Source organism: Sturnus vulgaris, chromosome 1, assembly GCF_052056855.1.
Source record: "Sturnus vulgaris isolate bStuVul1 chromosome 1, bStuVul1.hap1, whole genome shotgun sequence".
In the NCBI taxonomy this organism is placed as follows: Eukaryota; Metazoa; Chordata; class Aves; order Passeriformes; family Sturnidae; genus Sturnus; species Sturnus vulgaris.
The window spans coordinates 46,383,786-46,401,730 of record NC_142243.1 but is presented as its reverse complement, the minus strand read 5'-3'; the positions used below and the strand labels follow the sequence as shown (position 1 = coordinate 46,401,730).

At 40.1% G+C, this 17,945-nt stretch overlaps 1 protein-coding gene across 3 annotated transcripts in view; it reads left to right on the top strand.

Annotated features, from left to right (window-relative positions):
- Positions 1 to 47: 47 nt before the first annotated feature.
- The window catches only part of ZDHHC3 (zDHHC palmitoyltransferase 3), a 33,144-nt gene continuing 15,246 nt past the window's right edge, over positions 48 to 17,945 (top strand). The window contains exons 1-4 of one of the 3 annotated variants that reach the window (XM_088165774.1): positions 48 to 466; positions 10,811 to 11,140; positions 13,874 to 13,998; positions 17,165 to 17,261. In XM_088165774.1, coding sequence (XP_088021900.1) covers positions 10,835 to 11,140; positions 13,874 to 13,998; positions 17,165 to 17,261 — 528 coding nt within the window. In that variant the 5' untranslated portion in view covers positions 48 to 466; positions 10,811 to 10,834. Of the gene's footprint in view, positions 467 to 6,424; positions 11,141 to 13,873; positions 13,999 to 17,164; positions 17,262 to 17,945 lie in introns of those variants that run through there. The other 2 variants (XM_088165779.1, XM_014878424.2) reach the window with 2 other exon arrangements.

Below are 17,945 nucleotides of genomic sequence, written 5' to 3'. Positions count from 1 at the left end.
GCGTCCCCAGGAGCTGTGGGCATCGGTCGGAAAACGGGAGGGGGGCTCCCGCTCTCCCCTCGCCGCCTTCCAGCGCTGGGCTTTAAATACTGGGAGGCTGAGCACGTTAAATGATAGCGGGTTAAATACGTGTTTTAAGTCTGCTCCGTGGCCTTTCGGAGTTGAGTCCCCTCGGCAGGAAATTTGAAGTCGGAGCCTCCAGCGATTTCTTCGGGGTCCTGTTACCTGTCAGTGGATTGCAGTGGTCCTGTAAGTTGCTAATGCGTTGCAGCGATGGGACGTGCCCGCCAGCAAGCAGCTGGACAGCGAGTGGAGCTGACCCTGTCGCTTCCGAGGTGGCCCTGGGCACCAGGCGTGTGGCTGCGGCTGTCCGATGGCACCGTCGGCCAGGTGCGCCCTCGGGATCAGGAGCAACCCGTGGCGAAACCATGACGCTATACTGTGCCGGGTTTAGTTGAAATGGATGGTGAGTTTTACGTGGCAGTAGGAAGCAATCCGGGCTGGTGTAGAACGGCAGCTTCTAAACGTTACTGGAGTAGTTCTGTAAGGTAAATTTTTAAGAAGGAGCTAGAGCTCACAATGGATCATTAGAAAATAGTCTTCAAGGAAACAATCAAGAAAACAAGGCCTTGGAGAGGAGGGGGCAGCAGTCTGGTCCCTGACGGGCTCTCCACTCCCTGTGTACCATTGAGGGATGCGGGATGGACAGCAAAATTAGTTTAGATCTCTCTCCTTTGATCCTGATTCAGAAAAGATAAACTGTGTTTTTCAGCATGAGAGAGAGCGACAGTGTGCCAGACTCCTGGCACAGCAAATATGTGTGTGGAATGTCAGATCCGTAGGAAAGGAGCCTAAGTTTGGATGGTTGTTCTGATATGGTGGAATTACAGAGAAGGGAGAGACTGATGAGTTAGGGTGAGTGACTGCATTGGGTGTCTGGTGGTGTACATAGCAAGGCATTAGTAATGACCATGTTTTTCTTTGCTTATTGAAAGCAGCAAATAAGTCTTTTGTGTAGCATTACAGGCATTTCAGTGTTAAGAGTCATCATAAGGGGAGCCACGCCATTCTTACATCTTTTATGTGCAATGTAAAGATCTACTTCTTCAAAGGCTATGACTCTATCAGTGTAGCTCTTGGTATTGCCTCACTGATGCAATACTGTTTGTCACACCAGAGGGACCTGCTGCTGGTAGTAAGTTGTGTCTGACTGAATGTTCGTTGAGATTTAGAAGGTGTGACCCAGAAACTCTTTGTGTTTATAGGTTTATGGAAGGGCATATATCAGATCTGCCTAAAACCTGAAATATTTTTTGTGACATTTAAGACCTATAGCAATAACATCTATTGGGTATTCTGATGTATGTTTCTGCTTCCTTTTAATTTTCAAGTGATGTAGTTACAGACAAGGGTGCCTATTTCAGTTTGAAATTGCTTGTTTGGTTGTAGACAAAAGTACATAAATGTAATTTAATCCAAATAATGCAAGCACGTTGCGAGAAGATGAATGCTTAATTCCTCAGCAGTATGCAGGTCTGCTGTGCCCAAGTAGTTATGTGTTTTTTCTGGGCAGTTTCCTTTGCACCAGCAAAGGGGAACAGCTGACAGTCTTCAGCAGTACGTGTGTATCCTGAGCAAATGGTAGTTCAGCTTTGGTGAATCTCTTTTTCTTACCTAATATGAATTTACTTTTTTCAATGGGTGGATTGCTGTGCACCTCCAGGAGAACAGGAGCCAGGAGTGTTGCACAGTCCATGCAGTTTAAAACCTGTGTGTTGCATTATTTCAGGAAGACTTGATCATGGATCCAGTTTTACTGTGCAGACATTTCCCATACAGCTGTAACAGGGCATCCATCTCTCCCCATTAGAGGAGACTAAATGGGCACCCATAGTGGTGTCAGTCTGAAAATGTTTGTCAGTCTGCAGATGTTTGTTGGCTGAGCTTATGCTTTTTTCTGATCCCTCTGCAGTGTAGACATGACCTTTTTCTTAGGGCAATATTCGGGAATACAGTTTTTCTGCCTTCCTGACAGAAGACAGCAGATAATGTAAAATATCACACAGCAGAATAGTTTGTTGTCAGTTTTTATTTCCCCCATCCTATGCTTATGTGGTTGAAGCAAACTAAATGTGACTGATTGTACCTGGAACATCATATTTAACCTGTGCATGTAACTGATCGGAAGCTTTGGGTTGTGTTCAAGAAAATGATAAGTTAAAGCTTTCCTAATTGAAGCTGTGTGTTTCCTGGGTTGTGCAGGCAATAAGGAAAGAAGATAGCCCTTGCCTGGAGCTGCAGTGCAGCAAGTCTGCCAATAACACTTCACACATTGTCCTTTAGAGAGGGAGTCCAAAAGAGCGAGCCAGCTTGTATGTAGGGTGTGGGTGCCAAAGACCTCCCCATGTGGCAGCAGTTCCCTGCTAGTGAGAGGCAAGGTGCAGCTAGGTGCTGGCTCACTGCATGGGAACACTGGTGTGTTAACACCTGTCGCCTGCTTCTTGCTGTGCCCCAGCATGAGGGCTGCTTGGGACTGTTTCTGGAGACTGGAGTGAGAGATTTGCCAAGGCTTATAGCCCCACTTTGCACTACCAGGTTACAGGGTGACCATACAGAACCGGTGCTGTTACAGAACAAGAGGTAGGAATGCAAGGGTGGCGGGGGAAGAAAGAGAGGATACGCATGGGAAGGTAAAGAAATGAGAGGAAAAGGTACAGCAGCAGAGTTCAGCTAGAAAAATGTTGGGAAATGCTATTCCAGGAGCAGGTAAAACAGCAAGTAAAAAAAGGACACAGAAGACTCACTGTTAAGATCCTTTGACAACGGAGGAATGTTGAATGAGAGGAAATGCAAGGCCCTTGTTGATGTTTCTGCTCCTGGGCTGCTGGTGGATGGTGTGTTTGTCATGTTCAGTTGTGAGTTTTGTAATAATGCAGAACTGACAGGGGTGACCAATCTTAAATGTGGTGCAGCATGCAGAAGTTAAAACAAGTGGGCTGAAGCTGAAACAGTGTGAGTGAGTAAAGGTAGTGTAAAGTACTATGCTGTTGAAAAAAAAAGGTAAAAAAGACATATACAGACTTAGTGGGAAGGCAATAGTATCATATCATAGCTACAGAGAGGGCTGTAGCAGGTGATAAAGGTAGTAATGTGATATGCATATTTGTTCTTTGCAATGGCCATTTGAATACTGATGTCCAATATAGCACAGAATAGATAAGGAAGATATTATATATGATAGCTGGTCTTGTCTTGAGCTCTCTGTATTTCAAGACAGGAAAAATAAGGTTTACACACAGAAACTGTGTTTTTTACGGCAGCTAAAATCCCTTCTGCTTGCCAGTGCTAAAGTGAGCAAAACAAGAGATGGTTAGTTTGCCAACTCAGTTGTTCTCTGCTATGTTTCAAAAGCTTTAACCTACAGCAACATTGAACCTGCGGGTTTTTCTAGTTTTCTGAAGTAGCACCATACGTTTCTTTTGGTTGTGAATTTAACTTTGCAGGATAAAGGTGATAATTTTTTGGTCTCTGTGTTGTTAATGTGCTATTTTAATGTGTGCTCTGTATACTTTCTGTAGTTGGCTTAGAGATCCGCTTAGGTGTAGTATGTAGATTTAAAATCTAAATGCCTTACAGCCTTCATAAATACATCTTTACTTACCCCTGTGTAGTAAAGCAGAGTAATAAACTACAGGCAGGGGAATAAAATCAGAGAGTGAATGACTTGTCTGTGCTTGTAAAGGGGGAGCTATAGCAAAAGCAGGTGAGAACCAAATCCTGTGATAGACCATGTTGAGTGAAAAACGTATGTCTGATAGTTACAGTGCTTTTTCTGCCTTCAAAGATAGTGTTCAGAATATTTTTTTGGTCTAGACGGGTTATGTCAGCTTCTTATTATGATTAGAACTTTAAAACTGCAGCTCTTTTCCTGCTCTGCAAAACATACTCCTTATGCCATGAAAACTGTGTGTTTTTTAAAATTGAAACTAAAAATAATACCAGTTTTAGAGATAAACCTTCCCCTTTAATTTTTGTCTTTCTTAAAAAAGAAAACAAAAAAAACTTGATAAAGAACAAATTGAGAATTTGCATTCCCCTAATCCACTGACTTGCTATTTTAAGTCCTGAGTCAGCACGTAAATTGCAAAGCTGTCTAGAAGACCAGGACATTTTCTCCTGTTTTGTCTCTCATAAGGCTGTGCATTCAGGATAACTGCAATGCTGTGGGAAAGCATGACATCCCCATCTGTTGTTTTCTGTTTCCTAGTGCAGTCTCTCCTGAAAGATGGCTCTTTCCTTCCAATGCTTAACTTTAGATCAGTGGCAATGATGGTATCTCTGATGAGGGACTTACTAAGATCACTAACTTTGTGATCAGACCAAGTCAGATCCAAGTCTGACCTCAGTCTTGGTGCCCTTGTGATTTGTGCCCTGTTTCTACATGTTGCCCCAATTTTGTCACTCATCCATAGAGGTCCAGTGTTTTTGTACCTTGGACAGTAACTACATTGTCTTTGCTCTCCTTTGCTCAGGCTAGCAGCTGACAGGTCTTTTGGTGGGGGTGCAGTCACCAGATAACTCAGACTCTTAGGTCAGTCTTTATTGCATTATAATTTATACAATACATGTCATGTCATTAGTTAAACAGAAATGATACATTCACCAGGAAGCTGTTACCCTCTGCCCTGAGAGGCTGCATACGACAAGCATCAGGATAGGGAAACCCCTGTATTTGTAATTCAGAAAACATGGCCTTATTTTCCTTTCGGTTCTAGTAATGGAATTCCTCTGGCACTATTGAAGTTGCTTCTTGTCTATACAAGTTGCTTCTTGTAAACTAGAGAAGGACTGAGGGGTTTGTGCCTTATGTGGCTGCATCTCTTTTGAGGCTGTCACTCTCAGCCCGATCCAAGCCCTCAGGATGGAGTTTCTAGATAACACAGATGCCTTTTAGGTAATTTCGTCCTCCTTTTCTCTCCTTAGGGAGAAGTTCCCTCTGTGTATTTGCGCTCCTATTCAAATGTGTTCTTCAGGAAGGCATGACTTCAATTAAATCTTCCCCTCTAGTAAGATGCTTCTAATAAAAATGATGAAACTATGATTTTAGTATGAGCCATTCTTACAAAGGTTTTGTTCATGTATGACCTCTTCGAAGTAAGAAATAAAAATAGAAAATAACATCAAAATAGTTGATGTTATAAACAGTTTTTAAACAATTACTATAAAGCATTTTAATGCAGCTACTTACTCCCTTCATGTATGGGAAAAATGTTATAAATTGGTTGCCATCTGGTCTCTATTCCCCTTTTCAAGGGAGGTAATCCAAGCCTTTGCATTTACCCTCAGGAAACACAAATTTATTTTAAGCCTTGCAATTTTTTAGAAATTTCTTTATGCAATTTTTCTTTTTATGAAAAAACTGAAAGTGTTGAAATTGCCTGACTTTCAGGAGAATCTTGAGATATTTGTGAGCCTTTTGCTAAAAGCAGGTGCATAGCTGGTAATGTAGTATTTAGGCTGTAACTATATTCCTTGAATTTCCAGGAGAAAAATGAAAAAGTATCTGAGGTAGGCACAGTCCTGTTCCCTGCTCCTGGAGTGGCTGGAGGAGGGCTGGCAGTGCCAACTTTGCCCTGTGATAATTTGATCTGAGTCATTGGGTGTCCTGTAAGCACAGTGTTAACTTCCGTGCCTGCTTCTTCCCTGTTGCCTTTGCCATTGTAACCCAAGATTAGGTTTTTACCCGTTTGGGTTTTTTAGCTCGAATTGGGGTGGAGTTTGTTTTTTGGATTTTTTAACCATGTGTGGAGTCCCAAAAGTATTTCAGTGGAAGTACAGCTCTCTGTAGCAAATTTGAGCCTGCTAATAATAGGTTTGCTTATTTTATCTGCCTTTCACAGACCCGTTAGAAATGTCCCATTGACCCTCCAGGGTTTTGTAAACCAGGGGTTGGAAACTGCCATGCTTCAGTTATCCAACTGTGATGGATATCTGGATGAATCTGCAGGAGACTGCCAAAACTTCTCAGAATGGCTGGCCTGTTTTGTTGCAGTCCTGCAGATCAGATAAAGCTTTTTATTCCTTGCAGGAGCCGTTAGGAAAATACATATAAATACTGATAATTTCTTATTATCTCTGCTTTGGCAAGTTTTCACAAGCTTGTTAGAATTTGGCTGCATGGAAGTGTGGCAGGAGAAGCATAGGTAGAAACCCTTTTAGTTAGGAAACTCACCTTCTCTTACATCTCTTGCAAAGGAAGATTAAATATGCAGTGTTTTAATCTATGCAGTTTTATGTTACGAAAAATGAAATAAACTTGAAAATTAATTCTCATGTGGTTTCATTTTATCTGTCTGGAGCTGGTTGATTTTGTATAAAAGGACATCTGTCCCATGGGTCTAGATTGCTTACTTCAGCTGTCATGAATGTAGTATGACTAGTTACATGTTTGCTTCCTTTTGATGATAAAAATGTAACTTTAGTGTTGTTTGTCAGCTCTCAGGGTACTCTGTGTGTCATAAAAGCTGTTCAGAAGTGTTTCTTTAAAGGAAGTAAGAAACCAAACTGAAAACCTAAAAAACCATCATCTGCCTTGATCTGTCTTCTTTTTACTCTTTTTCCTCCCAGAATTGTTTTCATGTAATTTGCAGAACTTGAAATTCACTTTGTTCATATGACAGAATGAAAATGTAACCTCTTCCCAAAGTTCAGTGTTAATGGACTTGCAGCAGAGGAAATGGTTGCAATGTACATAGTAATGCTGTAGCTCTGCAAGTCATACCCCCGTGCTTGACTTCACTAACAAATAATTCCATGAAAATCAGCGGGTTCATGATGATGGTGGTTTTAAGCTTGCTCTAAGTTTTACATCAGAACCTCAGGTAGCTTTCAGGTAGTTACTGGGTGAAAGCCCTCATCATTTGTTTGTATATTCTTAGCACACTCTTTGGCTATCATAGGCTGTTAAAAACCTTTTTTTTTTACATGGCTTATGGCAGGTAAAAAGACAGTTTATATAGGGTGTAATAGCATATTTTAAGTGTTCATTGTAGCAGGAAGTGGATTTTCATTTGCTTTGTTTACATTTCTGACTTATGCATTACATGTTTTTTCGTTGTTCCTGTATTGCCAAATGCCTTCCAGATAAAAAAAAAAAAAGAAACGGTCTTTTCTCTGTCACATTATTAAACTGAATTGTTGAGTGTGTTGTCATTGTATCTCACACTTACATACTGGCCTCTCTTGTAGCCTGACACCAAGATTAAGTCCTTAAGCCTTTGCCTACATTATTTACATATTGTTTGCTCCAGAGCAGGAGGAGCTGACATATTCCATCTGTATTATAAATTAAGTTCATATGCAGCATGATTGAAAGGCAAACCAGTTAGGGCAAGTTACTGTTTCCACCCTGTGACAACTTTTCGTTTGTTTTTGTTTGTTTTTTTGTTTTGTTGTTGTTGTTGTTGTATTATTTATCTGAAAATACCAAACTGGACAACATAAACCAAAACTGATGTTTGTGCATGTAAGAACTAGGAATTAAAAAAACCCCACTAACCGGATCATGTGGGAGAGAGGCTGAGACTCTAAGCCCCTATAGCTTGACTCTTAAGAAAATGAACGCGAAAATACATATGTATTTCTCAAACAATGTATGGTGTTTATGTACTGATTTATTTTGCTGCCTAATGAGGTCTCTAAAGCAAGCATTAAATGGCAGAGTATATTAAATAACAAAATTGTCCTCCAGCCATAATCAAGAGCCTGTGCTCTGTCCTCTTAACTCACTGCAGAAATGAGTCTCCAGACTTTGAGAGTGAGGAGGCCTCAGGGCTCCATCCAGTTTCTCCTTAGACAGTTACACAGCCATAGGTTTTTTCTTATTTTTTCCCCAGTTTAGCTCAATAATATTTCTGGGAGAGAGCAGTAGAACTTTTATTGGAGTGAAACCACTTCCTGCACTTGCAAGAGAGATTTTTATTTCACTCCTGAAGTGTGCTGTTCAGGACTAAAACCACAGCTTAATCACTTGTGTATTTGTTCAGCTTTCAGTCAGTCTTTGCTAATACTGACCTTAAGATGACTTGTCAAACTGATTCCTTTGTTAAATACAAGTTTGCTTTTCCTGTGGCTGTTTGATTCCTTTGCTTTGGGATGCAAAACCTTAGGGGAAAAAAGACTAAGAATCTAGGCAAAAAGCCCTAAGAGTGTGTGTTCAGGACTGGCCTAGCTTCTTACTGCACATCATGTGTCAAGTCTAAACTTTCGATTGAGAATTGAACACCTAAATTACAGTTTTCTTTCTTACTTTTTAATGTAATGTCATGTTCTTGTCAACTAAATACTTGTCAGGTGTGAGTCTTGAATTATGTCAGTTTTATTTTGGACAGGCAAATAGCAATTTTAATAAGATTATTAAACAACACAGTGAAGGTTAACCTGTTTCCTTGACGGAGTGGAAGAATTAAGTCTTAGAAATACTTGTTAAGTCTGTATGAATGTATGAATACATAATTGTCCTTACAGAAATTGTGAAAAAACAGGAGAAAAGGTATGCATGTACTGGTAGGTATAGATTTATTTGAACTTTGCCCAAACAATCTGGCAGTCTATCACTGTTTACAAAAATTGCATAGCTTGTCTTCCTAAATATCTGGAATTATGAAGCTAAATTATAGTTGTGGTTAAAATACAGAGTAATTACAATGTGTTATGTGAATGAGGAGTGGGTTTTTTGTTGTGGGCTTTTTTCTTGCCGAAGTAAATGACATCCTCACAAGGACATTTTCATATTGATATTTCTGTTCTGTGTGATATATGTATAAATACAAGACTGATATACTTGAACATTATTCCACGTGACTTTCTTCAGGTTCATAAACCATCTTAAACTCGCTTGGCAGCATACTAAATGTTCAAAGTGGAAAGATAAGAGAATACCTAATTCTCCTGGTTTATTTATACAAATTATGTTAGAAAACAAATATTGTAAATGGTCTAGTTCATCTGCTTCTGTGCACCTAGGAAGTTTGTGCTCCTGGCTTTTGCTTCTCACTGTGGCCACAGCAGTTCCAGTACCTCTCTTCGTGTCACTCGCACTCAGGTGCACAAAGCTCATCACTTCTATGCTTGGATGTAATTAATCATCCTGCTCATTAATAACCTTTGGCCATGAAAGAATAATTGTCCTCTAATGAATTCGGTCTTCTTAAAATAACAACTGAAAAGTAAACTGTCATCTCCTTCCCGGTTGACATAAGGGCAGCAACATCTCCATTTAGGTTAGTGTTAGGCAGAGTACAGCTTTTTTCTTGTACTTGGCAGAACTTAGCCATAAAATTTGGAGGAAAGTTTGAAATCCTAGGGATTTCTGCAATTCTCTCACTATATTTTCTGTCAAATATATCCATTTTTAAACAACTAAAGACAAAAATAGCTTTAGGGTGAACTTTTTTGGCTGAAAACATAATTTATGGTGAACATTTTCTCTGAATTTATGAATGGCATAATATTGCATAATGAACACTATTTTTTGCAGAGCCATGAGAATAAGCCTTACATTTTGAAATAGCAGGAGGCTGATGCCTTTCATTCAGGGATATGTAATTCAGTGTATTTGGTAGTAGAATAACTGTAGCCATTTTTGCAGAAGATGGATCTTTTGAGGATGTAGTGTTGTGAAGCATTTAGAGCACTGAGCAAATACTCGACTAGAAGCGTCTTTGGAAGAGGTTGTGTAAAGAGCTGCTTTCAAAGCATAGCATTCCAGGTGTGCTCTGACATAGAGTGGTGCATGGATTGAGTGCAAATGGACTGATCCCTTGCCAAAAACTTAGGAGTACCTTCTCTGTTTTCTCAAATGCCTACGTTTGGTGGGAATTACACTGAAACTACATGGCACATACCTGGAGAATTACTGTTCCTGATTCAAAGATAGCTCTTACCCTCTGGGTAGACAAGATATCTGCAGAGCTGGAGGGGAGAGGACAGGGTAGTGTCAGTGCTGGTGCTCTTGCTACAGTAGGATGGATTTGACTGGAAATCATAAAGGGGAGGTAAAACAACTGCCATTGAGGGATGGAGCAAAAGTAGAGGGAGAGGCATGGCAAAGTAGAAGACTTCCAAGGGATGTAAGGCCAGAGGAGGAGATGAGAGTGAGAGACAGTTGTTCTTGGGAAACTGTGTCCTCCAGCCAAGACTAGAAGTTACTGTCAAGATATTTTCTGGATTGCTGCTGAATCAATTCCTGCAAATCTAACTGTACAGCTGTTTGTTTTTGCACTTTTATCCCAAAGCTGGGAGTCAATAGGTAAGGAGAAAGGAAACCTCTTCCACTTGCTAAGTTTCACAGTAGGAAAGGGTACAAAAGACCCTTCTCTTCCCCAAATCCAAAGCAGCAAAAAGGGACCCTGCCAGCTGTGCTAGGACTTTCTCTTCTCCCTTCCCATGACAGTGCTGAGTTCTTTCTTCAGTTCCTGTTGTGGCAGCTCCTGTTGGCTCCTACCTGATGACTTTTTCTTCATTAAAAAGCTTGTTGCCTTTCCACTTAGGGAGGTATAGGTGGCACACAGGTAGACCTAGTGTATAATTAAGCACTTCTTAAAAGCACTTAGAGTCTTCTGAGTAAGGAGTGTTCTGATAAGCGCAAGAGTGTGGTTTCCCAATCCATTATTTTGTGTTTGATTTATTTACCTTTTTTGCTTTTTCATTTCACTTTCTGCAGTTGTCCTGTGTGATGACCGTGCCATTATGTGAACAGAGGTCTGGGTGTCTAGCAGAACAGAGAACACTGTTTCTGACTCTCTTTCAGATGCAACTATGGACATAATAGCCTATGATGATTACTCCAGTCCACCGCTTCAGAGATATTGAAAGGACACCTGAATACCTCCAGCCAGAAAAGTGTGTTCCACCTCCTAGCCGCGCTTCCCTGGGAACAATGTGGTTTATTCGAGATGGCTGTGGTATTGCATGTGCTGTCGTTACCTGGATGCTGGTGTTCTATGCCGACTTTGTAGTCCTTCTTGTCATGCTAGTTCCATCAAGAGATTATGTTTATAGTGTCATCAATGGCACACTGTTCAACACCTTGGCTTTCCTCGCTTTGGCTTCACATTTTCGTGCTATGCTGACAGATCCAGTAAGTATACACCTCTCTCTGTGTGTCTCGGAAAGAAACAGGCAGTGTTTTTCTTATCTGCTAGATGTTGGTAATTCAGTTGCTGAGTGATTGGCAGATTTAAATAACTTTTGTGTTTCAGCCTGCTGAGTGAGACTGCTGATGTGGTATGCTAATTTTTCGTCCCACTCAAGTTGCATGCAAAGTCAAGGATCCAGCATTAGATTACTGGTGTGTGAGCAGCTCCTCTTTCTGCACTGGGAAGAAGAGTCTTTCTCTCTGGTGCTGTTTTCTCCCCGGTGGCAGATCTCGTGTTTGTGGCTTGTTGTGTCTTGACAAACTGGAAAGCTGGAAAAGCTGGTTTTGGTTGTCTGCCTTGGCAAGTATTGCTTCAGCAGAACAAAGCAGAACATGTGTTGTTTTGAAAAGCTGTGTTACCATCTCTCATTTTACTGATTTTGTTGAGTGTATTGGATAATGATGAAACAAATATGGTCTGAGCATGCTAAGAGCTGGCAGTTCTTAGGTAAATTGGGAAGCATCAGGCTTGTGAGATCCCCTTATATATATCCTTAGGACATTGCTTTGGGAGATCAGATCTGCTGATCTCATCTTTCAGTTTGTGATGAGATAAAGTATAGCACCATGATGCTAATCCTGAATGGCCTGTGATGGTTTATTTTGCTTAATAACCTCTGGACAGTAGACTCAGATCAAAACCCCATCTCCACTAGTCAGTGGAAGGAAAGATGAGTTTAGACTTCCCCTGTCTCCCTCCTAACAAGTGTTATTGTTGCTGTTGGGAGTGGTGGTGTGCCTCTGAAACTCTGTCCCTTCCAAATGTTATTTCCCCCTTGAAGCCCTTGTTAAGTGCCATTAAGACTTCAGTATAATCTTTGTTTCTTAGATTCCAGCTCTTCTAGAAGCCACAGCACTGCAGAAATGTCTTGATTTGGGGTAATCTCACAATTTGTGGGTAAAGACTGTTGAATTGCATGCTGCTGCTGCTGGACAGAAGTGTAAACGGTAGTTTAGCCTCTGGAACTTCTGACTGGATTTGGGAATAGAGTGTTGCAGCAGTTTATTTAGATAGTTTGTATCCTAAAGGTGGTTGTTAATTATTGTATGTTGTGTGATTTTTATGCTTAGGGACCTTCAGGTCGCTGGATTTATTTTGCAGAGTTAGCAGTAGCTCTTGTAAAACAAAAGCTGTATTTTGAAATGGGCTAGGCAGGCAGCATTGGAGAAGCAGATACAATCTCTGTTGAGAGTAATTGGGAAAAGATGTGTTAATTCCTAGTGTAATGTGGGATTTATATATGTGGATGGAGAGCCAGTGGGATTTTGTTTCATTTTTTTAATGAGGCATTCGGCTAAATAAAATGCAGGAGGGAAGATGCAGAGAAGGGATGCACTAGCATCTGGCAGAGAGTGAGTCTGGGATTAAGGAAGCTTCCAGGACATGGGGAACCAGGGGCGTATGTAGGATCAGAACGAAACAGAAAGCACTGCTGAGGCAAACAAGCAGAATTCTTATTATAAATAAATGAACAACTCAGTTCTTCACAATTGATAGTGTGTATCCTGCATTTCAGGAACTGCATTCAGTGAGTCCTTACTAAAAACATTACTAAAGTTTTGGGCTTTGCTGTGTACTGAAGAAAGAGAACATGAGTTGTAGCATTTTGTGGAAATAAGTTTTGGTAATTTTTAAATCAGTCAGGCCTGATGGGAGTTTTTGTAGGAAAACTCCTCCAAAGACTTCTTAAAAAAGCCTTACACTACTGCTTTAATGTGCATGTCTCTCACTCATGTATCATTCCTGTTTACTGCTGTTAGGAGGTTGTATAGACGTATTAAAAGGAGACCATTCCATCAGAAATCTATTGAAGTATTGCATCTCTGCTTTTATTTCAATAAAAGCACCTTAAATTCACAGAAGTAAATTCTGCCAATGTACCAGCAGTGATTTCCTACACCATGTTTCATGGCTTGCTTTTGTTTTGTTTTTGAGCAGAGGGAGTTTCTTTGGTTTGTTTTTGGTTGTTGTCTTTTGTTTGTTTGTTTTTTGGGTTTTTTTAGCAAATTTTTGTCCCTGTAAAGACTGGAAACTCATGAACTTGTGCTCCTGTAGCAGCAATATGTTACCTATTTAAAGATATAATTTAAAGTGGGAATTGCACAGCTAATAATGTTTTACCTGGTCTTATTCAGGTGTGACAATTCTTAGTGTTCACTGTTTGAATGTTAAACCCTATTTTAAATAAGAAACACGCAATGGAAGCATAACTATAAATAATGAGTTGTTTACCAGCAACTCTTAGTCTACACAATGATACTTCAGAAAGAAGCTGCTTCTACTGGCATAAAACATCTACAGTTTTCAGTTTGTGATAGGAAACACAGACGTGATAAATTTGTTGATGTGAAAAGAGGGATGAGGATTCTTAATATTTTAAGGTTACTGTAGGACTACAAAAGACTAATTGCTTAAGTGGAGGTTTATTGATGTTTTAAAATAAACAACAAAAGCCCCACCAAAATTATGTATAAGTATGTGGTTCCATATTTTAAGACCACATTTAAATTTATTTTCTGAATCTTCTTGCTCTCTTATAACACTGTTGATTTTAGGGAAGTTTTTATTTCTCTTTTTTCCTTCCCTTCCCATAGTTTAAGTCATCCTGTTGTTCTTAGCAGCCATAATGTCCACAAGTTAATCTCCTGGTCTGTTTTGTTTTTTTTTTCCTGCAGGGTGCTGTACCCAAAGGTAATGCCACAAAAGAGTTCATCGAGAGTTTACAGCTAAAGCCAGGACAGGTGGTTTACAAGTGCCCAAAGTGTTGTAGCATCAAACCCGACAGAGCACATCATTGCAGGTAAAGTCTTTTCTGAGGATGCCTGTTTCATCAAGACCTCCAGAATTCTTCACCAGTGGGCCTTGTTATTGGAGTCTGAGACTGGAGTGGGTCAGTTATAGGTTTGGCATACAAATTCTGTTGCCAATATTACCAGACACATTTAAACTTCTCAGAAGAAATCTCATATATTTTCTAATAATTTTTCATATGTAGGAGGCTGGGGCTACTTCATGCGAAGTGAGAAACACTTAAAATTTTTGCGTGCTGCCTTGGTTCCAGGCTTGTAATTGGCATTCCATAAATCTTCATGTAAGCATGACTTGAAAAGAAACATTCTATACCGAAATGTATAGGAATCTATAAGACATCTCCCAAAGGGTCAGTGTCTTTTCCTTTTTTGTTTTCATTCACAAACCCATTTGTCTGTGTATTCGATTTAGCAGTGATATTTAAGTTAAAACTGAAGTGCAGGTAACTGTATATATTTTTTAAGAGTTCAGAATTCCTAATTTTCATTGACTACTGTGACTTTGTTTTGTGCTATGTGATAGATCAGTATGTCTACTGATCTGTCATGTCCTTTCTTTTCCTGATAGGACAAACTTCCTGGAAGAGAGTAACTGGTAGTGAGCTTTTTAGTACTAAAGACAGTGAGCAAAAAAATAACTACTTTCTAAAATTCTCTTCTTCTTTTAAAGCAAGTAATCCTGCTTTCCAGTAAGTAGTTAATAAGTTTGCACTGGTGTCACTTCCTTACCTACTCAAAAACCAATACATACAGAGAGAGCTCATACCTGGGCTAGTGCTTATTCATGCAATGGTCTTGTGGGGAGGGAAATACATGGTAACGAGCTGAGCAGACTTGTCCTGCTGTTTGCTTTCTATCATATTTGTTTTCAGAGCTTCAGTTTGCAAATGTTTTTCCTTTTTGTTGTGTTTTGGGGTTTTTAAAATTTTAATGAAAATCAGGAGTTGGTTATTCAGCAGGAGCAATGTGATCATGCCTATCACTTATTAATGCTAGTGTGAAATCCCCTCTGACAGCTTTTCAATTATGAATGAAACTTCACATCTAAAATGCTGTCTTGATGATGATTTGCAATGTGGCTAAACATAAAAGCTTGTCAGCATGGTCGTTTTTCTCTGTCCTTTAAGATAAGTTTTCATACATAAAGATCTGGGAAGGTGATCACTGAGCGCTGATGCTGTTGAGAATCTTCAGTCAAACATTTTTTTTTGTGGCCTAGGGAGATTGATTAGACTTCAACACACCAAGGTTGAGCGTGTGCATCAGCTGGAGATACAGCTGGCTGCATGCCAGAGGGAGCAGGGTGTTTTTGATGAATGTGCTATTTAGTGAGTCCCCTGTGTCCTGTAAACTAGTCCTGCCAGCATTTGGAAGCTGGGTGGTTGAATGGGGAAAAGTGTCTGAGTATGGGCAATCCTTGCTCCCTGCAGTATTTAGTTGTGGTTTCTGTGTTTCGTTTTCCACCGGCTAGCTTCCTGTTCTGCCTGTCTTCCCAACAGTTTTTGATACGTGTATATGGAATAAAACTCCCCTCCCAGCTTCCTCTCCTTTGGCTTGACTGCTTGAAGTTGTCCCTTTGGGGAAGTAGGAGCAGTTGGAGGGCTGCTTGGGTACTCAGCTCCCCTGGAGCCCAGGGGTAGTGTGTGCACACCTGCACACAAGCAGGCGTCCCCCTCCTTCACCTTCCTCACCTTACCCCTTGCTTTTTTAAAAATCACAATGAGAGATACTTGTCTTATAAAATACATTGCCTGGCAGATAAATTGCTTTTACTGTGCCTGCTGGTTTTAGACCCCATGTAGCTCCAAATAATTTAAAGCTGCTTGTTCTGGCAAAATGAGGCTTTATTTGTTTCCCACTGCACGTGGAGCTGTCAGGTAGTAGGGCACCCCGGTTTCCCTGAGGAGAAGGAGCTCCTGATCTGGCCCCATACTGGGAGGCTGGGGCCTGCCTCTAGACTTTCATTTAGGATCAGGCCTATAGCAATTTATTTGTTTTTCAGGCATAGCACATATCTTTGGGGATTATCCCCTCCCACCAGTTAAAGTGAGTGAAAGGCTGTTCTGACAGAGAGATTTTCTATTTATTCATACATACTGATAGGAACATGTTTATGTTTCTGTTTGAGTTTCCCTTAAGTGTTTTGGTGTTGAAGTTTATTATTTATATTAAGGTCAAAATGGTTTTTGTTATAAGAAGAAAAATAAAATCAGCAGAGTGCTTAGTCCTTTCTGTTTCATTGCTCTCAGAATTGTTTTGGGATGGCTGTTTTCTTTCTGGGTCTATTGTTTGTTTGCTTTGGGGTTTTGTGTTTTTTCATATTTTATTTCTGTGCTTGTTTGTACAATGTGGTATCAGGAGACTGACTGCCTTTCGTCTCCTATCATAAGAGAAGGCATCAGAGAAAAATACTTCCTTTATTATGTGAGTTGAAGCAGTTACTGACTAAGCAAGAGAATGATGTTCAGACAAAGTAATAATGTTTTAATTATTTGACTTCCAGCCACAATTTGCACGCTGGCAAGAATTTGAATTTTGATTTTATTAGTCTGGTTTTGTAAAGTGCTTTAACATCTAATTTCACCTTGAATATATATTGTGGTACCATCTTCCTGACTGACTGCCACAGCTATTTTCTGCTAGTATGTGGCTTACCTTGATGTCAAGAATCTTTTCTAATGCCTTATTTAATTTTCTTTTTTTGCAAGTTCCTGGTGCCAGCAAATGTTGCAAATAAACCTTAGTCTGTTGTTAGAAACTCTGAAAAGTATCTTTATTCATTATTAAGTTTTATATCTTTGTGATTTCAGTTTGATTTTAATCTGTTGACATTTTTACAGGCCAAATAGGTGAAAACCAAACAAAATCACAGATTTTTTCCATCTGCCTGAATGTATTATTCAAACCATATTTTGGAAAGAACCACTGATGTGTGGCATTAATTTTTGCAGTGGTGGTTTGGTATTGTATGGTTCATTTTGAACAGGCTTAGTCAAGTAAGCAAACCACAAATACAAATATGGCGGCAAGTGAATTCTGTTATGTTCAGATTTCACCTCTGATTCTTTTCCTGAGTTTCTTTGTCACCCAAACCCCTGTAAAATCTTGTATTCCTGGAATGAAAAGTGCTGTTAATAAGAACGTATGTTCTTTCAGTGTTTGCAAGAGGTGCATTCGGAAAATGGACCATCACTGCCCGTGGGTCAATAACTGTGTAGGAGAGAATAACCAGAAGTACTTTGTACTGTTTACAGTAAGTATTTTGCAGGGGATGCTTGAGGTTGTCCAGTGGGAAGTGCTGAAATGCAGTGCATAGTCTGTGAAGCAGTTCTCATGGCTGGTGTTCTCTTCCTTCATGTTTTGGAAGAATTTTATGGGGACCTGCTTCAGGCTTCTGTTTCACTAATTAGGGAACACCCCCCCTCCATCCATCCACAGCAATGGGAAAAGGCATCGCAGGAAGCATTTGTCAGGGGTCTTTGAGGTTTGTATTTATTGATGGTTGTTTGGCACCTATTTTGTAATTCCTGTATTGTATTGTAGTGCTGAGCTTTTTGAGGGAGGGGCCATTCTTTTACATCAAACAGTGGCTGATAGGGTCCCAGGCCATATGTAGTGTTCCTAAACATTATAGTTGTACAAGCATCTGTGTGGGATCATATAATAAGAGCTGTTGCCATATCTCAAAGGAGTGAGAAGTCTGCATCGCCTTGGATAAGAATAATCCACCTTTTAATTGCAAGTGGTTTATTTTTGTATTTGAAAACCAAGGAGGCAGTTGACTTTCTGTACTATATCTGAAGCACCACAAGTAAGAAAACAGGAGTACAGACTTGAACAGTGGATATTTCTGGAAGGTTTGAAATGTGTTTCATCGAAGTGAACTGCAAATATCCTGTGGGAGTAGTGTGAACATTACAAGGCTGAGTTTCAGTGA